This window comes from Tauraco erythrolophus, chromosome 8 (assembly GCF_009769465.1).
Source record: "Tauraco erythrolophus isolate bTauEry1 chromosome 8, bTauEry1.pri, whole genome shotgun sequence".
Taxonomy (NCBI): Eukaryota; Metazoa; Chordata; class Aves; order Musophagiformes; family Musophagidae; genus Tauraco; species Tauraco erythrolophus.
This window is the reverse complement of record NC_141472.1, coordinates 22,138,044-22,162,319: the sequence shown is the minus strand read 5'-3', so window position 1 is coordinate 22,162,319 and position 24,276 is coordinate 22,138,044. Positions and strand designations below refer to the sequence as shown.

The 24,276-nt window shown below is 38.9% G+C and overlaps 1 protein-coding gene across 1 annotated transcript in view; it reads left to right on the top strand.

Annotated features, from left to right (window-relative positions):
• The window catches only part of MYO3B (myosin IIIB), a 197,707-nt gene extending 175,926 nt beyond the window's left edge, over positions 1-21,781 (top strand). Inside the window, 3 exon segments of the mRNA XM_086615897.1 lie at positions 19,822-19,928; positions 20,300-20,346; positions 21,646-21,781. Of these exon segments, the coding sequence (XP_086472023.1) occupies positions 19,822-19,928; positions 20,300-20,346; positions 21,646-21,781 (290 nt within the window).
• The last annotated feature ends 2,495 nt before the right edge of the window (positions 21,782-24,276 follow it).

Here is a 24,276-nt window from a genome sequence, read left to right as displayed (position 1 = left end):
TGTCTGATCTAGTCAAAATAGAAGGAGGAGAATCATCAGTAGGGGACATATTTTGCTGAATTTGGCTGAATGTGTAAAGATAGTCCTAGTGGGCTTAGAGATACCCGTTTACTAAATGCAAAGGTGCCTCTTCCTAACAGACAAGCTGGTGAAGTCATGGTATTTAACATAAATTTTAATAATATGAACAAGAGTTCAAATACATAACTTTTTAGAATTGTAGAATTGCTTAGGTTGGAAGAGACCTTGAAGACCATCTAGTCAAACTGTTAACCTAACACTGCCAATCCCACACTAAACCATGTCCCTAAGCATCACATCTACACGTCTTTTTAATACCTCCAGGAATGGTGACTCAGCCCCTTCCCTGGGCAGCCCTTTTCAATGCTTGACAATGCTTTCAGTGAAGGAATTTTTCCTAATACCCAATCTAAACCTTCCCTGGCCAAACTTGAGGCCATTCCTGTTTGTTACTTGGGAGAAGAGACTGACACTGACCTTGACCTCGCTACAACCTCTTTTCAAGTAGCTGTAGAGAGCGATAAGATCTCCCTGAGCCTCCTTTTCTCCAGGTTAAACAACCCCAGTTCCCTTATGCTCTAGACCCTTCACCAGCTTCGATGCCCTTCGTGGACATGCTCCAGCACCTCAATGGCTTTCTTGTAGTGAGGGCCCAAACTGAACCAAGTATTCGAGGTGCAGCCTCATCAGTGCCAAGTACAGGGAGACAATCACTTCCTTAGTCCTGCTGGCCACACTAGTTCTGATACAAGCCAGGATGCTATTGGTCGTCTTGGCCACCTGGGCACAGTGCTGCCTCATATCCAGCCAGCTGTTGACCAATACCCCCAAGTCTTTTTCCAATGGGCAGCTTTCCAGTCACTCTTCCCCAAGCCTGTAGTGTTGTGTGACATTGTTGTGATGAAAGTGCAGGACCCAGCACTTAGCCTTGTTGAACCTCATACAATTGGCCTTGGCCCATCTGTCCAGATCCCTCTGCAGAGCCTTCCTACCCTCAAGCAGACCAGCACTCCCACCCAACTTGATGTCTCCTGCAAACTTACTGAGGTTACACTTGATCCCTTCGTCCAGATCATTGATAAAGGTGCTAAACAGAACTGGCCCCAGTACTGAGCCCTGGGAACACCACTTGTGACTGGCCACCAACTGAATTTAACTCCATTCACCACAACTCTTTGGGCTGGCCATCTGGCCAGTTTTTTACCCAACAAAGCGCACACCCATCCAAGCCATGAGCAGTCAGTTTCTCCAGGAGGATGCTGTGGGAAATGGTTGTCAAAGGCTTACCAAAGTCTAGGCAGACAGCATCCACAGCCTTTCCCTCATCCACTAAGCAGGTCACCTTGTTGTAGAAGGAGATCAGGTAGTCAAGCAGGACCCGCGTTCATAAACCCATGCTGACTGGGCCTTGATCATATGTTTTAGTAACATACAATTACAAACTATTCATATACAAAGAAATTAGATCAATGAATACAGCTAATTACTGGCTCCTGAAACAGTCTAGACATGGTGACAAATAAGCAAATTAAAACCAACTTAAAAGACCTATAAAAATGGCCATTGAGCCTTATATGTCATCTTCAGAGCATCTGAAGTTTGGAACATTCCATTAACAAGGAGTGTAAGAATAAGGATTGTGATAATAGTTTCCCTTTCATGTGCGAACAGAGGTATTGCAGTGCCATGTGACATCCATATGGGTCAGTGGTGAAAACTGCAAGTGTACATCTTAGCTCTAGTAGCCTGACTTTCCATAGCTGTGAAGAATTGACAGAGCTGTGGCCACTTCAGTATCTCCAGTAGTATGTTAACCTAGGCAGTTGCCTCTTCCTTGAGTTGATCCTGTGAGTAATGCAGCCACCCAAAATGTGCCAAAATTCCAATAATTGTTGTTATATCAGAATTTAATTGAAAGCATTTAGATGAGAGACACTTTCATTGGTGGATAGATGTTTGACCACTTGTGTTCAGCACACTTAAAAGTCTGCTCTGTCAGAATGTAAAAACCATTGCTAGATTTTGCAGGCCCTTTCCTCTCCCACTCCCTCATCCAGGGATTGGTGAACTGCTTAGGACCAAGAATTATGAGTGGATGTCACATATCTCAAAAAACTAAGGGCTGTAAAAGCATCATCTAAAACTGCTGTAGAACGTAATTGACCTAGAGCCCTGGGCATGCCTTGTCAACACCAACATGCAGCTTTCTATATATGAAACTTTTAAAGCAACTCTAACTATGCTGCTGTCCTACCATGACACATGCTGTCCTACCATGAACATGCTGTCCTACCATGACACATGCTGTCCTACCATGAAAGCTGAGGCACATGCTCTTTTTACTGTGGAGCATCCTAGAGGGAGAGCATTCCCTGAGCAGACTTGGCCAGGGAGAAGAGATGAGCATTAGCCTGTAGATCAGTCAGTATAAATACCCAGAGAAGGATCAAAAAATATTACCAGTGCTCCTCCAATCCAGGGGTAAAATGGCGACAGCGGAGAAGCTGCCTTATAGCCTTGTCTCCTGTCTGTGTATGGAGGGCAGATTTTATTCCTTCCTTCAGTCCTCGCAGGCAAATCCCAGTTACTTGGAATTTGTTCAGGAGAAGGGTGAATTTTACCCTGAAGGAATTAGGAAGCATTATTGATTCCACATATGGGACCATATGTCATTGTATTGTTTCCAAATGTTTCCCTTCATTGTGGACAGCTTATTTCACCACACATTGTCTAGAGAAGGAGGGAGTTTCATATTCCCATTTCTTTCATTAGGCCACTATTAAAGCTGTATCAATTTTGTAATATTGTTGTCAACATTATTTCATCCTTTGTTTCAAACATGCACACCGTAGGTGCGGTTTGAGGCAAGTGCTTTGAACATGTTATTCATACACTGTTGAAGTCGATGGCAGAAACAGAGAATACAAGCAGAGATGGTCCTAACCATCCCTAACCCAAAATACTCCTCTTAGTTGTAAGGCTCTTCACAGTCAAACCAAGCGTTATGCTTGAGCCTTGATAGAGGGAAACCAGCGCTGATGTTTAAATGTGAGTCTAATTAAACTAAAATTGGAGATGAGTGGATTCCGCCCTCTCCTCACTATGCAGATCAATATCCTCATGTAACATGTATTGAGATACTCTGTGTCTCCCTCTTTTGCTGTGATTTTCTACTCCAGCCCTGGAGAAGAGCTCTGGGTCCAAGTGACATCTGTTCTAAATCATGTTTTGGAAAAATGTAAAATACAGAAACTTGAGATCAGGCCCAGACAAAGTGCTGGACCAGCTCCCAAGGCTTCTCTGCGTCTGGGATTGTTTCATGTCAGGAAGGCCCTTCACAATCAGAGCCATCAGTGATGGTGGCAAAAAGAGACCCTTCAGATGAGGATTTCAATGGATTTGTTAAAAGGCATTGGAAGTATTAAAGTCTTTTTGTGGAGTTCCCTATCTATAAAAATCTGTGGCTGACTGGGTGTTGGCCATCTCTGAAAAGGAGGGTGTGCTGGGCTGGGGAGCACAGAGGCTTCACCCTGTCCACATGAGTGGAGATGGGTCTCCTGTGACCTTTAAAGAAGTATTGGGATAGATGGCTCCAGCCTCAGCCAATCTCACACTTGTCATGTTTTTCATAATTAGTTTTTATTTGTGTCTGATGGTGTCAGACTGTCTGTCTGCACAGGCCTGCACAGTTCCTGGACCTTTAATTATCAGAATTGCGAGATTTGACTCTACCAAAGTTTCACTGAGCAACGACACCTTCACATCAGGCTAGTTGAAGGCAACAGTGCAGAAGCAAGCACTAAATGCCACCACATTCGTAAAGGAGTTGGAGTGCCTGAGTCTACTGAAATGTGCACAGCTGGCATCAGCAGACCTTGGACTCACAAGTACATTAGAAAATCACCCTCCTTAGTCTCTATAAGCTCAACAGAGCTGCTTTTTGTTTTCCTACTCTAGAGCCTAAGATCTTTTGGCACTGTTCGGGGCATTATGGTTTCCCTGAGACCAGTAACTGTGAAAATCAAGCTCTGTTGGAAATCAACTGGGAAGCAGAGACTCTTAACTAGAAACCAGTTTTAAAATATAGAGTTGCATACATTTTACATTTTTATCGAGTGTGTATTTAGCAATTAGTCAGCAGCCTGAGCCAGTGGAGTTAATGAACTTCGTGAGATTTATGCATAGCTTTTATTAATTGTGCCAATAGGGATAAACGCTGGATACAAATAGATGCAGATGTCTCACTTCTTTCTCTTTTAAATAATACCATTTCTTGTCATTAAACTACTTTATTTTTAACTACTCTACATGTTGGAAAGTGATAATTTCTTACTTTCCATACTACTGTCCTTCCAAAGGTAAGGCTCAAAACTTTCACTGACCCATATTTTTCACCGGCCTGGGTTATGCCCAAGGCACATGCAGAAGTTTAGAGAAGAAAGTGTTTTCCTCTTTCTCCCCTTTCTCCCATCAGTGGAATGTACATAAACAGTAAGTAGGCCACAGAAACAGAGAGCATGTGAACGACTTGAGATCTTGGTAATTTGAGCAGTCAGAGGAAAAGGGGGCCAGCACCTGGCTTTCAATCTCTGTTCAATGAATATTTAACTACTTTATGCAAAGTGGGACATTTCCAACAAATGAGGCTGAGAGAAACTTACCTAAGAATATTTTCTAGCCCAGCAGTTAGGTTAGTCTCCTGAGAAGCAGAATGTTTGGGTTCAAGTCCCTATACCAAATCAGCTAAAGGAGGTGTTTGAAGCTACATCTTTCACAACCGAAGAACATGGCCTAATCACTGAGTTTTTGGATATCAGGGGTGGCAGCACTACCTCCTCTGTTTTGGGAAAGGAGTCCCCTTGTGACAAAATCAAAATGTTTTGTTTTTGAGATGCCAGAATGAATTGTTTCAACATCTCTGAAGTTTTTTCATGTTATTTCAGCCTGAAACTGTTAGTTATATGACCTGAATTCACCAAAAAAGTTTCTGTTGCCCTAAAATTCCAGTACTAGTGAAGAAATAACTGAATAAACAAGAAGCCTGACTAACTTCTGAGTTGCAGCTACAGTGTCCGGTCATGGCACTTCCTGAAGAGAGCCCATTAGTGCGAGTGCTTTATAGTTTTATTAGGATGCTTCTTTTCCACAGAGGTGGAATTCCATTCCCCTTTAGACATAAGGAAGGCTGTGATCTTGAGTACCCAGAACTGAAAGCAGATTGAAATTATCCTGGCACGACATCCTAATGGCCAAGAAGTAGGAACACCTTTCAGAAATCTTTAAGCGTTTTCAACCCATTAAATGCAATTTGGAGCTTATACACCTAAATATGAGGCTATTTTAAAGATAAAACCCCTATGCACATTGGCAAGTCTAGTGAGATCGGTTTATTGACTTCGCACCCTACTTAACAGTTTCTTATGTTCAAATACCAGTAATCTAGAAGAGACTTTTTGATACCATCAAAAAAAAAAAGCATAGGCATTTCTTGTGATGTCGTGGACTGCTTTTTTACCCCCCTTGAGTATGGACAATAAGCACATTTTTCTGATGGATGCAAAGTTAAGTTGCCATAGTTCTGTTTTACTAGAGTTTAGAAATATGGCTGGATGCCATCTTAGTTACACTTGGCAGGCAGCAGAACACTTCTATCACAGTTTGCCATAGGTTCTTTAAAAGGATAAGAAAAGTAAGTTGCAGGCGGGATTTTGTCCCTTTGGTTCCACATTGAAGTACAAGCTTCATATGATTGACTATCTCTTCCCTTGTGTGCATTGAGCTCCAGTGAAGTAAGTGATGATGATGTTTAGAATGTCATCATTAGACATCTGAATTAACACTTCAGCAGAGATGACTGGGAAATTCAGCCCTTACAAGGCTGATGTTGCAATTCTCTGTACATTCAAACTGTTATCTTACTTCTCGCTTGTCTGCAGCCATGGCGGAAAAAGAAGGACAAGTGTGCTGAGGACATTAGTCCTTTGCTGGCGCTGTCAGGTGGTTCAGGCACCTTCTCATCACAGGTCACATAGCAACTGTGTAGCCTGCCTGCTTGCATTCTACCCTGCAAGGGTTATTTTGGCACGTAGTATTAGAGTCCTCTTTTTCTAAAAAACTAAGTACACAAACGTATAAAGCTAAGACTTCGTATGCCAAAGCAGCTACCTAAGGTGTTTTGTATCTCTGCATAAACTGTCCATATTAAGTCCTAAAAGCAGAGACCATACACAGAATGCCAAAAAGTGTAAGTGTAGTTAACCTCTACTATGTATTTTAGAAATAAAATAATGATTTATGGTTTTGTGTGAATAATGTTGCCCTTTTTGTACTGTGGATTGTTCTGAACAAAATTATGTCGACATAATGATGAAAGAACAGTAATTTGTTTTGAACAAATACGTGTTATTGATTGATGGTAATAAAAGGGATAAATCATTAATAATTACATATATTTTAAAGAATATTGGTCCTGCCCTACAAGGTCTTACATGATCCGTCCTTATGCAATGGCATAATGCATTGACTTCACATAAATTGCTGGCATGAGGGAGTGAGTGCAGTAAAAACTGAAAATCTTGTTTTGCTGAATGTAGTGGTGTAGACAGATTTCTTCTAGAAAAGTGCATCTTCAGAGAAGAAAAAATATCTTTGACACCTCATTTTTTGTGAGTGCTTTTTGAAGTTACAAATAATGCAAAATCACCTAATCAAAAATGAAATGCATGACAAGAGGGAGATAATTTCCTGCCACTCTACCTTGCGGAAGCAAACAATGAACTGTAACTTGTGGTCCACAAGTCATGTTTCTTTGCTTTTTGCTATATTATAATTTAAATATTTTTTTCTGAAAACAATAATCTTATGGGCCTCTTTGAAGTGATTTATGTGTTTTGTACATTATTTGAAAAAACAGGTTTTGCTGATTATCTTCATTTAGCCTCTGCCCACCCATCAGTCTCATATTCATTTAATTTAGACAATGCTGACCAGCTATGTGTGGAATTGATACTTTCCATGAAAGCGAAAGTTATTCTTGTGCTTATTTCATTGAAGAACCTAACATAAGAATTTTTCATCAAAGATTAGCTTAAGTACTCCTACGTGTTATTGTGTGTTTGTAGGAAGTGTATGGCCCTCAATTATCTCTGAATTAAAATTGTTGCATGAGTTAATTCAAGTATTGTGTGAACAGAGTGAGTGCTAGACTTTTAAACTTTATGATATCTTCTACAAATGAGAAAGCATATTTCTCTCTGCCCATAGCCTTTTACTTCACAGGACCTTTTAATAATCGAAATGATTAAGACAGTCCTTTCTAAAGGGAGGAGTTTAAAATTCTATTATACATTTCCATTTTAATCATATTTCTCTAAACCATATTAATATCAATGTGGTTTTCTGAAGCTTTCCATTTTTACCTCTTGTATTCGTATGCTTAGTGTTGAGGCTGGCTTCAGAAGCACTAATTCTAGTAGTGAAGGTGTCCATCAACGTTAGCGTTTTCAGGATATGAGCCTTTCTGCTGGGGACAGATATTGTCATTATTATTATTATGGCATTACTTCAATAGGAGACTTTGATGAATCTGTTCACAGCAGTAAAACTGATTTTTAGGTTTTGTCTCCATGGGAAAGTTAGTATAGAATAAGCCATAATATAGATTTATGATATAGCGACTCAGTGCATGCCATTGCTTTGCAAAGCTGCCCAAACTAGATGTGAATCAGACCCTGGAGGCATTATAGCTGGATGAGTGCAGTGCTGTGCCTAAGCTAAGTCATCCTACTGAGAAGCAGGATATGTTAGAGCAGAGAGTTATGTTAATACGGCCATACTTTCTCGGCTATCTGAAACAGATAAATCAGAAGTGGCATTCCATGGCAATAGGTTACACTTGCAATGCACTAGTTTATTCACGTTGTAACTCCGTGTGGTCCTTTGTAGTCATTCACACAAGGAATTAGTGCACAGTACTACTAAAGTGTTAATCACAACTTTGCATGCTGTACAATACACAGACTCAAGTACAGAATCAGGACACAAACAGAATTTGATGTTGCTGTATCACAAGCTGTTCTATAGGGTTATATTATTTAATTGCCAGCCAAGAATCTAGTACAGAGTTGTAAGAAAGAGGTGAAAAAAAAAAATCAAAGAGGTATAGTAGTTAAGAGGTGAAAAACATGTCCAAATCAACTTTCCCCAAAAATTCTGAAATTAGTTAGTGGTTATTTTCTGGAGTGACAAGAAATTCTGTGTACCTACACTAAGATACCATGAAGGAGCCTGGTTTTCCAGAAGGAATGAGCTGTAATGATTTAAAAATCAGCCTTCCTAGTGCCTCAGTTTGAACCCTGAAATAACCACACATTTGGTAAAAATGGATTCATGAGCTCTGAGGAATAAAATGTCGTCAAAGTCACTAGAATTACTCATGTATTTATGAGAAACATAAAAAATCCAACCAATTGTGTAGCATTTACCAGTTTAAAATAAGTGACACTCAAGTGCAAAGACTGTGTTCAGAGGGGAATATAGCACAGTGAGCTGATGTACTAATGCAAGCTGTGCCCTGTCAAGAAAGGTTCTTTCAGAACAAAACAACATATTGTCACAGAAGCAAGTCATTATAATATCAGAAAGTCAACTCACTTTATTTGTATATGTGCACATATGAGTGTGTCTTCCTGTGCTCCCATGAGCTGATGTCTTTGCCAAGTTTTTCTTTAAATGCTTTTGAGAAGCACTGGATGAAAAGTACACATATTCTATGTGCTTTGCACTCCCCAAACTCTTACTGCAGGTGGTGTGGCTAGGTATCACAAATACATAGCTAAATTGCTTGATTAGGATTAGAATTGAGATGCCAATGTTGAAATTCTTTGCAGACCTCCCTCAGTTTTCTTTAAACATTTTCTACGTTTTCTGGATACACTTTGCTACTACTGGAAGCTCCCATCTACCTTTTCAGGATGAAACTTAATGAAGTGCACTTCACTGCTCCTTATTTTTATATGTGTCTCGCATTCTACCATGAGATTCACAGCATAAGTATCAATAAAGATTTGTGATTTGGATTTGGAAGGAGCAAAAATTAGATGCTCTTCCACAGGATACAGACATCTTTAAACCAGAAGGTTTTTTTCCTAGTTTTACTTATTTTTTTGTTCTGTCATGGCTGAATAGTTTGCTCATGCTTCTTCAGTTTATCTTTCAAATATTCCCTCAGAGTTTACTGGCTCAAGTTTGATTTGTAGATCACTTGTGAATCATGACTAATTGTAGGTCTTGTGTTAGGAGTCCCCTGTAGCAATTAACAAACCCCTTAAAGGAACGGATCGCTGTAGCACGTAGGTCAGCAGCATTGGTTTCCTTTATCTAGCCAAGACACCTTCTTTGCTTCCAACATTTACAAATGTCAGACCAAATCTCTGTGCTAACACCAGGAAGCAATATCTTACTAGTGGCATTTTTGCAGGCTTCAGTCAAGCTTTCTTTCATACTTCCTTTAAAAGTTACTGCTGCCAACTACCTTGAATTCAGAAAAAATTCTTCCTTAATGAAGAAATCTACTGAGAGTTTATCTTGGGCTTCTACCATTTGTTCTTTGAAATATATGCTGAATCTGCTACACTCAATTTGAGATACTAGTTGTATCAATATGGACCCATGGTTTCAAGCCTTTAGATATGCAAATTGTGTTTCTGTAACGAACAAAACCTTAGAGACCATGCTGTGTGGTTCCACAGAGCCTTTATTGCGCCTCATCATTATGCTAAATTAATACAAATTTCCTGGTCCGGTCCAGAATTCAAAGTCGATCAAGTGGCTTAATCTCTGAGGGTATGGGATAAAAATGCCATTATTACAGTTTGGAAGAAGGTGAGGGATTACCTTTAAAAACATCGAGGCTATATGCTAGGACAGCAACTCTGAAACACAGGCGCGTTGTGAACCATATCTTCACTGAGTGTGAACTTACAGATTGCCTCCTGCCCTGCTTTTGATTGCACAGACTAACTCCCACATTTGTATGATGCAATTTTTTGCAACTTCAGTAGTTGGCTCTGTAGAGAAGAAGTATTAGAAAGGTATTGTGATTTGTTACTGTTCTCTAATGCACTGAATGTTTTGACTTTTTATTTTTAAAAGTTAATCGCAGTGTTTACATTCTATGTTTGTTTCATCTTTTTCCCCATATGCTTTGCTTTCCTTAGCTAGAACCCATAAGATGAATCAGTGCCAAGTGTCCAGTGAGTTTTCTGAGGCATATTAGCACATGATATGCAGCTCTTGAGATCCGCAATGTGCAGTTTAAAAACTTGTGCATTAGCAGGTCGAAATGTACTTTAGAGAATATCTCTAAAATTGATGATACTATCATGATATTTAGGATTTGTACTTTAAAGTTGCCAAAGCTATTAATCAATCAGATCGACTAAATCATCATCTAATTCTTCTTGAAGGAATAGCTGTCATCTTATTGTGCAGAAATAATAATGAGTGGCTCCATTGTTGATGCTATGTTTGTGAGGTCTTTTTATATCTTTTGTTTCTGAGCAATTTTGAAAATTTCTCATACCTTCAACATGAGATGTGGTTTTACTTTGGAAGGCAAGGAAGGACAAGCTAGATACTTGAGGTTCTTTCTAATCCTGTTTTCTTTAACTTTACTAAATAAATAAACTGCACCAACAGGCTGAGTCCCAACCATGACATAATGCTGATGGGACAAGCTTGCATCGTGGCAAGCCTCTGGGTGCACAATGCCTGTGTAGGTGTCCCAGTGTTTCTACTTCAAGGCTAGTACCTCAGACAAATACTTACAGAGAAAGGAAAATGCAGCATGCTGCAGACATGCAGCATGTACAGAAAATTGAAGAATGCCTGTCTTTCCTTTGTATTCCTTTTTGCATGGGATTTCTACTTCTGCCATCCAGAAGCTCAGGCTGATCTGCTGCAGTGCTAACAAAAAGGCAAATGTAATACAGCTGTCCTGCCATAGCAGTTCAAGTTGACCTTGAAATGATCTTTGCATTGAAGACTCTGGTATGCACTTTGTAAGGAGTTACCTCAACCTCAGGTTCAGGTGTCTACTGGGGGTTTGGATTGATTGAATTTATTTTGAGTGGATTTCTTTCCTAGTTATTTGAATGATAACAACCTCACCGGAAAAAAAAAAAAAAAAAAAAGAGCATTTCCAGTCCAATCCAAATCTGTGTAGCCTAATTTCCTTTCTCTGACAGTAACTAAGAGCAAAAGCCTAGAATGTAGTACAAAAGTAGGGCAAGCAGAGATTTTTGCCCAGAACACTCTCCGGCCTAGCATGGTTTGTGGCTCAGGGATTTCCCGATCCGGAAGTGATCTCTTCATATTTAATTGCTCTTGGTAGGTTTTTCCCCTACAAAATTCTTCATTTGCTTGTATTGATTATATAGCATCGCTCAAACAGCAAGAGAGACATCACTTATCTCACATGATAATGTAAGATAGCTATTTCTTATCACCTGCTGGCGATTGGGTTAAGCAGGTCTTCTAAAACCAGGAAATATGCTGTGATATGTAGTCATTTCAGCATACCTGAAATGTCCTGGTTTTCATCAGTAACTGTCTCTTCTGAAAAGATCGCAAAAATTAACCAAAAAGCGGCTTCCACAACCACCTTGGGTCAAGTTTAAGGAGAGGAAGAAAAATAATAATCATCAGTGAAGTTTTAATTGTACAGAAGTAGTTTCTGCCATTCAGAATGTCTGACATGATTTTTTCCCAAAGTTAAAGTTGTGGCTCTGTAAACCTGTTGGGCTTTGACTGGTTAGCTGACTAGTTGCCACTATTAGATGTTATTACATGCAGGGTGTATGAGGGCTTGTGTATATTCAATGTGTAGAGGAAGACGTGTCTTCAGGACCGTACATGCTGTTTGCTGACAGGTTTGAATCTTACCCATGTTAGTCACTGACACGTTAGTTGCTCGGTACGCTTTGCTTACTCTCTGCCTTTTCCCTCTGCAGTTGAATCACTCACAATAGAAACGGAAAGAATTGACAAATACTGAAGGATCAGAATTGTGTTGGAAGGGGAAAAAAAAAAAACAAAAGCCAAGATTCTAACTATTTATGGATCTTGTTTCCCAACAAAGTGTATCTAAAAGCCATTGTCTCAGGGTTCAGAGACAGCTAAATGATTGATTTCACATAAAATATTTGTTGTTCTAATTACAGTATCATCTGGATCTTTGGCAACAAACAGATGCAAAAAACAGCCTTTACATACCATCTTGAAAAACTTATGATTTGCTTAGTGTGCTTTATAATCTAAAGCATATGGTTTTGCATAAAACTGCAGTATCCAAAATGAAGCTGTAAGTAATGAATCATGGGTGGAAGAAAATGCATTGCTTCTGTTATGAGCTCTTTCAGTGTGTGTATTCAAATGGTTCTGTTTAGGGTTATAAACAAAAGGCTATGCTCACAGTTGTTAGCAGGTGTGTTCCAGATTCTGGGATGCACATGACATCAAAGAAGCTACACTAATTTCCCTCACAGGCTATGGCTCTTGGCACTACGAGCACACTCCATCTGAATAACAGAATTCTAGTTCACCACAGTTGTGTGGGGGATCTGAGGTGATCATGAAGCTTGGTTTTGTTTTATTTAAAACTTTCTATTACAGGACTTCTTACCCCTCCAGGTTCTGTGCTTTCAGTGAATCTGGTAACTACGTTTGGAGCTAATAGACTACAAGCACTTGACACTGAAAATAATTAAATCTAACTTACTGTTCTTACCTACCGGATACAAGTAAGAGCTTTGAGCGCATTGGAGTTGCAGGATTTGCTAAGGATTAATCACTCTTTCTAAGCATTAATATTTTTTTTTAAAGTAGTTAACGTCTTTACCTTTAGCAACACTGTGTGAAGCTCCAGTAAGACATTTTGTGAGAGTTCACAAGGGCTGAGGCCTTGCAACTCCTCAAAGAACTCTGATTATTGTTCTTTCCATGCTTGCTTGTCACTAGCAGCATGAAGAGCACCAGCCCCATAAATATTCCTGGACACTCTTCTGTAGTGAAGGGACTGAGGGAATTTGATGGCAAGAATGGTTCCCGTCATACTATGTCTCGTTATTTCAGCAGAATGGATGGCCTTTTTGAACATTTGCAGAGCTCTGGAGCTACTGCTAGGTAAGCATGAAGTATCCTGGAGAGAATTACAATTGTTAATAGCATTAAATACACCAATATGCTGCCAGGCTCCTCATGTTACTAGATTAATCAAATCCTCTCATGCCAGAACTTAGGTTCTACTGCTGCACTGTTAATTGTTGTTTATTCCCTTTTCTTCTCTGCCTTAGTTCCTCAGTATCTTATTTGATTGTTTCTTTTTTTTTTCCTGTCCATTTCTCTTTCCTGTAGTTTTCTCTTTCCCCTCTCGTTAACCTATTAGAGACATATCTCATTACTGAAGTCACCAAGTAGTCCTGTTCTTTATTCTCTCCTACCCTATGTTGTTGTCTCTTGATGTGGTTTTGCCTGTACTGAGATTAAAATCTTTCAGAGACAGCGTGTTTATTTTCTGTGAGCCTCCAGCATTTTTGCAGAACTACCGTAATATAAATAAATTTGTAGTATATAGCGTAGACCTGATAATTTCATTATTCCCAAATGAAGCTACAGATTATTCTACAGTACTTGTTCTGTGAAGCCTATTACAGCTGTTATCCTCTCCTTGTTTCTGATGCATTTATAGTTGTTAGCATTTAACAGGCAGCGTACAGATACTCTGTGATGTGAACCTCGTATCTTTTAATGTGTGCTCATACTAACGTCACACTGACTGCAGTTTGGTACAGGGATGTGCAAGATAGTTCTGCGTTAACTGGCTTGAGTATGGCAGGCAGGCAGGTGCAGCAGGAGCTCAGTGGAGGCTAACTGCCTGAGTATTCACTCTGCTTCTCAGGCAAGTTTTTCATTTTACTCCCATTTTGCACTTATGGTGTGATGCAAATTTGTGCAAATGGTGGAGCATCATGGGAATGAGAGAGGGAGGAAAACATGCTTGCAAGAAGACTCATAGCCAAATAGCATTATGTGCCCTTTGTAAATCTCTCTTTTTTTAAAGCTGAAATAATTAAAATCATAAAGCCTAGTTCATTTACAGCATCTTTTACTGCATAAGTGACATTCAGTCACTCCCACTTAACACTGATATGAGTGGGACCAGAATGACTAGCCCCTCGAGTCCTCTGCTTGAACATCTTGTATGGCACAGAAGAAAATGTAGCTGTTCCTTGAAATCAACACGCTGCACATAATTATCCACTTAGCATCCGGTCCAGGAGGAGGATGATATTATCATTGTCTGTGAGGTCGTTTTCTACGTTTGCCCAAGACTTCAAGAGAAAAAGTGAAGTTAACTTGCTGCCTTGAAAAATGATTCAAACTGGAAAAGCTCGAAAACATCAAAATATATATAAATTATCAAAGGAGAACAAAGACAAGTTTTTCCACAAAAGTCTTCTCCCCAGGCTATAACAATGCTTTACATAGGCATGATCAATATATCCAGGCTTGAAAACCAAAGTCTTTTGGAATAAATTAGACTGGCAGGAAAAGAAACAAACAAAGAACAAATTAACATGATTTTAAACATTGCTTAAATTTTCATGAATGTAGACCTTGAGATGTTATGATGAGATCCCATGAGTCTGTGCTAATATTTGCTTATAATTAAGGGTTGCACTTTCATGTTTCATCTGATATTATAGATTGGAAATCAGCCACATGCTTACTATTTTTCTTGGTCATACTGATTTATCTACTTTATTTGCTTACTCTGTTAATAATGTATATGATCCCCTAAATGGCCTCATTACCTTTCTTTTAGCAAGCTGCCCCTTCTCATACTCTACATCTCCCCATCTGAGTAATTAGAGAAGGACTACCCTCCCTGTGATATTAGGCTTGTGTTCACCTGTAAGAGAAAAAGACACGAGACTAACCCCTTCCAAACCCACTTTGGGTAAATGGCTTCAGAAGGAAAATGAGAGTACTCAGCTCCACCCTTCAGTATGTGTTGTAGTGGATGGAGTCCCTTCAGCAAGGGAATCGGCAACGCGGACTGCTTTGCAGCACTGACACATTGGCGAAGATTCCCTCTGTGCATTCCTTGCTGAAAGTAAGATGTCATCCAGAGTTTAGAGCCCGCTCTGTGCTGCACCAACCTTAAAACAATCTGACTCACATCAGTGGATTTTACAAGTTCCAAATGCAACTGTAGGTGCCTCATCACCATTTTCTCTGCAGAATTCTCTGTATACAAAAATAGCAATGTTTGGCAAGGTTAGCATCAAAGGGTTTTTGAAGCAAGGGTTTAATCATGAACAGTTTATGAAGGACCCTAGCTTCGTTTCAGAGAGCAAAATCTGCTGATTCTCTGTTCCTCTGAAGAGTGTGCCCAGTGCCTGTCTACAAGTTTTCAATACCAAGATAAGCAGGACAAATAGGACATCTAAGATGAAATCTCCGCTGAATATCAAGTGAAGTCATCTGCCTCATGGGAAGTCATTAGAAAAATACATCTTTGCAGGTATTCTTTTGAAAGTATTGGTCAGGGCCTAGATCTTAGATGCAAAAGTCCTTGTGTCAGTGCTAAAGACATTTTAAAGTCTTTTGTTAAATCTTACTGTTTGGCAGCTTGTGCATTTCTGAAAGAGTCCTTTGCAGCTTATGGAAAGGATGGATTTTAAACAGAAAAATCGTCTAAATAAGGTATGGCATAAGAAATGTGCTAGTCATCTCCAAGCCAAGAGATGCCATAAAAAGTGTGAGTATGATGGATGTGGTGGCTAATTGAAGAAAAATATTTCCATTTCAGCCATAAGAAAGCAAAGAAGAAACACATGGAAACTCAGAGGTGAAAGTATATCCCAGAAATCAAAAGATCAATACAAAATCTTCTGCAGATTGAGACTCGTGATAAAAGTCACATTAGAGAAATGAATTCATATTAAGCTAGAAGTGATCTATGTCATACCTTGAATAGTTTTTACTTCAGCTTGAGTCAAAACATACCTTTTCTAAAAGCTTCCAATCTCAACCTGAGTTGCCACCATACTGCTAAATATTTTTTTCTCCTGACTGATTGCTTTCACTATGTGCTGTGTTTCTGATCTGAAATTTTCTTCCACTTCTGACCATTAGACAGTTCAGACTTGTGTTTCTGCAGGTGAAAAACCCTCCACCTTCTATACAGGGGTTTAGACTTGCTTCAAGTCACCTCTTAACCTTCTTCTGAGAAAAATGAAATATAACAGTCTTTTTAAATTTCTCACCTTCTGGCAGGTTTTCCAGATTTCAGATTGTTCTTATTCTCAAAATATACTGCCGTTTACAGCACCCACTTTGAAATGATTCTGCACTCAACAATAAAACTGTTTTCCTGTTTCTATTGAGTAGTCCTCTGCTTCGCACCCAGTCTGTTTCATATTCAGCTGAGTATCTGTGATGATTCCCTAAGTCTCTCCTGGAGACACTGCTTTCCAACTAAGCAATTCCCAGTTCTGAAAAACATAACTCGAATGTTTGACTTTGCATTTAGTTGAAAACACACGTCTTTTTAATCTGCCTGAGCACTGCAAGGTCCTGGTCTCTTGACTTGGGCTCTTGTGTAGCAGAAGAATAAAAGGATAACCAATAGTAGTAACAGAGGAGTAAACAGAAACCCCATTGGTTTGTTTACTTATAAATACTTTATACTCCAACAGATTTACCCTTTGCCAATTTCCCTTCACTATAAGCAACTTCAATTTTGTGGTAGCTTTAGGGAAGCATCCACATGAGCCTGCTCACCCATGTGTATCAGCCTCTGGGTTTGGGCAAGGAAAGGAGGAGGGTGCCCAGAACCTCAGCTACCTACACTTGCTAGATCAGCTGACATGGTGCACTTGGCAGAAGGCATTTTGCTCGCTCTCTGTTATTTCTGCACTGCGGAAAAGAATTTGCCAATACAGGAATTGTAACCTAAGGAATTTCTGCTCTTACAGTTACAAGAAAGTTTTCTTCCAGAAAAAAAGGGGCAGATCTCTTAAAAAACGGTGCTAAAGGACAACCTGAAGGAAACGCATGTGCTCACTTTCTCATCTGGTTTCTAAATTTGTAGCAAACTCGGGAGCCTGGACATGCCAGAGGCACTTGGCACAATTTGGGTGCAGTGTCGACAATACCCTGTTAATGATACTGATGCTGCTTGCTATTGCTGTTAAAATGACAAGACACTTTTTTTTTTCTTATTGGTGGCTTTAAGTTTGTCATCAAAGCAAAACATTTTAGAACAGCATTTAAAATGCCTATTCAACTGCTGAGTGTTGAGCACATGTTAATACCGTTTTCTCCAGATACGGAGCTTATGATAAATGTTACCAGATTTTGTACTGTTCTTGTAGTGTGCACTAAACACCAAGACAAATGGGCCCACTGAAAGGGTATTTCCTCTGGAGGACACAAGCTGCAGACCACCCATAGAATACACAGGAATAATTAAGTGTCGGGATAAAAAGCTAGAGCAAAATATTAGTGTCTCAGAATCCTAATGAATAAAAGACATTTTTAAATCAAAGACTATACAAAAACTATAGGTGTTTTGAAAAAATAACACGAAGGCCACAACAGCATTTGAGGGAAAGGAAAAAAGAATACCCCGTCATATTATCGTACTGCTTGAAAATTTCTGAATATTCGTGTGCTGTGTTTTTACTTCTGGCAAGCTGCAGAGAGGTGTGTGAAATTACACAGAACTGTGAGGATCTGAGTCTTTATTCATAACAGCCTCTTGCTATAATAAAAAAATATTTACGGAGAGGTATTTGAGAACTACATTGTTGTAAAAGGGAACTTGTATGGCCTTGCGACTGAAAACATTACTTGCAAAAATTCCAGACCCTGCTGTACTGGGACAGAAAGCTCTAAGATCAATTTGAGTAACTTTCCGAGCAAACAGAGAGAGAGTAGAATGCAATCATGGCAGGTCTTCCACAAGACTTCCAGAGACTTCAGAGAGAACAAGATTGCACTTAAGTCCTATCTAAATATTACAGAAAAAACTTTCCAAAGACAGAGATGTTACTTGAGAACTCAATTTCCCCAGAATTGTTTTTTCAAACAGCTTCAGCCTTATCTGGCTATATACTACAGGTAAGTAGCAAAGTTCAGGCTCAGCTGTCACAATCTCTTTAGCAAAAATGTAAAGGTTTGCTTAACTTGAAAGTCTAAAGCATTGAAGCTGTGGGTATTAAAGTAGCAAGCAGCATGAGCATATTATTTAAAATCTATTTTGTATTGCTGGAGAAATGTAACCTTTCTCTATGAAATTGTTTTTGAAGTTTAGACGCAGCTCTGCAGTCAGTTCCATGGTGGCCGTTTAACACACCATCCCTCCCAGGTCTTGTAAGGGAACATGATGGTTGGCGCAAAACCAGTGCTCCCCTCCCACACAGACATTGCAGTCCCACACTGAGGAAAAAATAGTATATTTCAAATTTCACTGTTGAGAGGGAGAAAGACAGTGAGAGAAAATCTCCCAAAACAGTCAGTCATTTGGGTGAAAAAGCCCAACTTCAGCCACCTCCTCTACCTCACCTAGTAGTTACAGAAAAGCACAGTAGTTGCAGACTGTAAACCTGGGTGTATATTAAAACTCCTTTGTAATATTCCCTGCTCCTTAAGGCCAGATCTCACAAATAGATTTGTGAAATTAGAGCCCTGCATCTGCACAAGCCATATTGACTTCAGTTTTAAAGTGTTTAAAGGAACTCATGTCCTACTTGATCTTTGTGCTAGTCTTTTGTATCAGAGCAAGTTTCCTATGCAGTATGGAATGCAAATGTAGTAAGATGTATATTTTTCCTTCAGTGTCACCAAAAACTGTTTTTATTCATACTGTCACTAAAATAATTTTTAACAGAGAGATCTCAGAAAAGTCAAAGGCATTGGGAGAATTACTTGAAAAGTCAATTAACTTTCCTTACCCTCCACAGTGTCTTTTAGTAACCTAGTGATTCTGATTTATCCTGAAAATAGTCAGTCTGGTAATCTAGAAGGCATGCCACGGAAAACACCTGGTAAATAGAGTACAGCACACCATAATGTCATTTTTGTTAATTAAAAAAAAAAGAAAAAAAAAAAAGAACAGAAAGGCTGTTCATTCTTTTCAGAATCCATCCCTTCTGAAATATTTCCTTCATCTTTAAACTCTGCTTTCCAGATGACTTTAAACAACTGTTACTTTACAAATTATATTAAGAAAGCATAATTCCAAACCAGTCCGATTACTCTGATTAAACAGAGAGCCATGTCAAGAAGATAGCCTTTTTATTAATAAAAATGATTTAATAGACTAAGTCTCATCAGTCAAAGGGCTTTATTACTGTCTACTGTAGAAAAACGGTTTTGCTGCTGCTGAATGATATATCCAGCTAGTCACAATATACCTCATTTCCTGCTTAGATAACAGAAGATACGAAGATAAACTGTGAAAGGAATAAGGAGCTATGTGATATAGATACATGAAAATAAAAATGATATAAAAGTAAGAAGAAGTTCTGCTTAAAAACTATGTTTGAACTAAGTTTCAAAAGAAAACAAAGATCCCCAAGCTTCTGTGTGCTTACTTTGGATAGGACAGGCTTGCTAATAAATCCAGGACCAAATAGGACAGAAGAAAAGACTGTTTACAGACTAAAATACACTAAAGGCTTTCACTGCACCTGGCACAGCTTAAAACTAAATTGTGTTATCTCACTGCAGGTTCAGAAAACTGTCTTGAACAGAAGCTGAGAACACCTCGTCGACGATGTCAGCAGCCCAAAATGCTGAATAGCCCTGAGGACAACATGTACTATAACCAGTTAAATGTGAGTTCAAAGTGGCAATAAAGCTGTTTTACTGGCTTTGTTTCCAGTTAATAATTCTGTTATTAATACCTGTTTCAGCCCCTCCAGCCCCACCCCCACGTTCTTCTGCTCTCGTCTTGAACATGTGCTTGCTCTTTATCTGTTGCTTTCATGTCAGGATGTCTGCCTTCACGGTGAATAATTGATGTGGTTTATCAAAGACGAGCAAGATGCATGCTTCATCAGGCTCACTTGAGCCCTTTGATCAAAAAATTATGCTGTGACTTCTGATATTATCAGCATCTGCTTGCATTCAACACAAAATCACTTTGAATTAAAAATTAACGACTTGCTGCTTTGCTTTGACTGTGTGTTCTTGGCCCTCTCCACAGGGAACTCTAGAATATCAAGGGAGCAAGAGGAAGCCAAGAAAACTTGGGTAAATATCTATCTTCTTAGTTCTAAGCAACTGTAAACAGAAGAAGTCCTTTGTGATATTACAGAATATGCAAAACTTTCTAGAGAGGTTTCTAAAAATAAACAATTAACATATTTCTGTTCATTGACATTGGACATTTTCTGCAGAAGCAAATGTAAAACTTGTATGTACTGCTATCTGTAGACACTAGAACTGATTCTTACAACATATGCTCCCCAGCTCTCTCCGAGTACTACTGCTACAAAAAAATAGCTTTCTTCATGTTTTTAAGTGCATTTAGCACTAGTGAAAGGTGTGAGATGAAGGATGTCGAAACTAAAGCTTCTAGCCTAGAACACGGACAGAAGCCCAGCCACCTTTGCAGCAGCACACTCAAAATGGACTTTAGCCCTCCTGGGGGGACACGTTTTAAGAACTGGCAGAGAGATCACTCAGATCAAAAGGGAGTTGCTCCTTCTCCGTTGAACTGAGTCAGTTCTCATTGTCAGGTGAGCAGTTATCACCTGGCGATAGGTAGAAGTCACTGAAAACAACTTACAAAAGCCAGGCTGGCTACTATACAATTGCCAAAATATTTCATTGACTGGTCACATGGACCAGAGAGAACTGAGGGATGCTTGATCTTGCAAATGCATCTACCCAAAAATTAACTTTCTGGTTTTAACTAATCTTCTGAATATGGCTGTATGAACAAATAGGAGGTCTTTGAGTGAAGGTTAAAGCCCAAAATTTTGCACGACTGCACAAGATTTGATTTATTTTATCTCCCTCCTTTAGTTTAAGTAAGTCTGTATTCCTGTTCAGGGAATAAAACACTAACATGGGACTGCAGTGCTCCTCATACACCATAGGAAAATGGAAGCCCCTTGATGTCAAAAGGGCTTTCCTCAAAAATTCGTAATGTGGTCTTTGGCTCATCTTCACAGCAAACCATCAGATGAAATACGTTATCAAAATCATACCCTACTTGTGAAACATACACAGACAGAAAAGCCACATTGCTCAAATGAAATGGCCATTTGATGCAAATAGTTGGTCTATCATTCTGTATGCCCAAACTGAAAGACTATATTGCATTTCACTGATCCTCAGAACCATTCAGAGTATAATCATTAAAAAGTAATAGCAAAGTAAAAGTACGTATAAAAGCCATATCTTTCACATCAATCATCCCATCTCTTCTTTTCCTTTCTTGTTTTAGCACTCTTTATTTTCACATCCACAGAGAAGTTTCTATTTCCGAAGATATTGACAGAATTCATTTTTTAACTTAATAAATGTTGTTTGTTTTCTTTCAAGCCAAATCAAAGTGCTGGACAGAGAGGATGAGTATTACAAATCATTGTCAGCTGTTGAATCTATCCCTGAAGATGACAGCTTTCTCAGTTCCCCATCTCCTCCCTCCTCAAGAGGTGTGTCTTTTGCTCAAAGCTGAACCTCACTTACTCTATTGACTAATACTGGTAAGAGTATTTTCATGCTGATAATCTCTTCCAATTAACTTTGTTCATGTGTGTTTATAGACCATATTAAAAAATACAATTTCAGCTAGTAACTTTGTTTCACTAATTTAGGCCTGGTTTTGCAGCTGTAAATTGTCCTGTTTAGCTGTATTTCTTTAAAGCAAGGGGAGCAGCACTACCTGTTTGTGTGATGTTGGTAACAGACACATTTCTTTAGCAGCAAGGTTAGTTTTCATAGTTCCGACTCCTTCTTTCCTGCTCCCCCGGCTGCTGTTCCCACCCTGTGCCATCCCTTCTGTTGTGCTGGCACAACTGCTGGTAGAGCTGTGTGAAAAATAAGATCAAGGAACTGAACCAGATTAAAAAAAACTCTGTACTAAAAATTTTCATTTGGAGTCATAGTGAAAATGTTTTGTATTTCATTAGACTGATATTAAACATTATCCTTTATAACTTTCTCTGTGTATGACTTTTAACACTACAAAATGTACAGAGTAAAATCATCTAAAATAATAATTATGTCTCAATTTACCTCGTAAACATTTTTCTTATAAATGTTATTTACTGTGAGTTTAACTTGAAGAATTATTTCAAATATAGGAAGCAAAACAGTTTTAAAGCTAACATTTCACACACTGCTTCGTATAGCCTTTGTGACTAAAACCATCATATGACTGGTTATTCTGCTCTCCATGCAAATATTTAATTTCTCTGTAACCTGTATTTCTGGGCTCCAGTGTTTCTACATTTCCACAGCCCTCTTATATGCCACAGGCAAAAAAAAAAAAAGTCAGCTGAAAATTTTTCTACTTGCTTTCCACTTCTTTCCAAATCCTTAATGAAACAATATGTACCTTTCCATGGAACGCTGAGGATGCTTTGCTGGTAATCGTTTCTGTGACAGAAGTGACTATTTCGTCTTACTCTTAACTTTCTGTTTCTGAACCACAGTTTTGATCTGTGACAATTCTCTGCTTCTTTTCTATACAAGCTCTTGTCAAAACTTTTGGAAATAAAATGTTTACCTGTGTACTGCCTTACAAATTTGCTCAAAATATTTCTTTTTTTTTTTTCAGAAACCATGCTAATTAAGTCTGACCATGTTACTATATAGACCTAATTATGACACTTGTTTATGTCTCACCCAATGGGTTTAGCCTGATCTGTGCTAACAAACCCTTCCTTGTGGAGGTGTCGTTCACACCTGTCCTTAAGCTGCAGAATTTCTTATTATCAGGGTTCACCGGCACTGTCTTTTTGACCACAGGACAAGGAAAGACGGGCATGGAACTGAGACTGAAGAGCAGTCAGGGCATCCCTAAGCTAGAATAGAGTTTGAAAGGAGAGAAGGTAATGAATAGTTCAGTGAAAGCTTTGATCTCTTCCTGTAAACACCGAAATTAAGGCAGGTGGGGTAGATAAGAATGAGAGAAGGATTCATCTGTTCCAGGAACAACGGTCCTTCACTCATTCTTCACTCAAAACGTGACAAAGGTTGAAACTAAACATTAAAATTCTGCCAGAGATTGAAGTCCTGTCGATTCATTCCTCATTCTCCTCTGCTGTACATCTGGGTGTGGACTTTAGAGCCCTTTAAAATTTAGGAACTCTTTTAACAACAGAGAATTGGTGAGTAGCTGCAGATAAAATAATGATATGAGAAAATGCAGTGCAAATACCAGACTCTACATTTTATCAAAATGTAACAAGAATGGAGTATTTGTTTGATACCTCATCAAAAATAACATGTAACTTTTCTTTTTCCTACCAATGTATAAATTTTCCATTAATTTGTAACATACCTGGATGGAAAATAACATTGTTTTAAGAGTCAAATGACTTACTCGATTCTTACATTGGCACAGATCACACAGAGTTCTAGCTATATGGATGCTGTTGTGGTTCCATCCCTTTCTTTTGAAACTACTTGGGAAAATAAAGTTTTATTATTAGTGCAATTCACATCATTATTATGCATAGTTAGAATTTATCAATTGTTTCGTTAAATGGTTAGTGAAGCTTCCAGTTAGGTAGTATGGCACCTGTCTAAAAAGCAGCAGTTACCTTACACCGAGTAATACATTACCCTGAGTAGTTCTATCAGTTTCATTAAAAAGGGAAAGTGAAAAATAATATATAATTCAGTGAAGCACTTAGCCAAAGCCTAAGTCCCACTGAAATCAATGAAATTTCAGCACGTGATTAAGTGCTTGCTGAATGGGGGCCCAAGTTAACAAGAGCAGCTTCAGAACATAAATAGCAAAGCACAAGCAAAACCCGGCACTCTCTAAGTACATTCCTTAGGTTTCTTCTTTTTTTCTTCTTCCCATTTGTTAAGCTTGTATCAATCTCAGCCATCAGAAATGGACTTCAAAGAGATTTTTAAGCAGTCTTTAATTGCATGGAAAGGGTAAAATACAGCATTTCCCTTGTTATATGCAATGCCACTATCTACATCTGCTGTAAT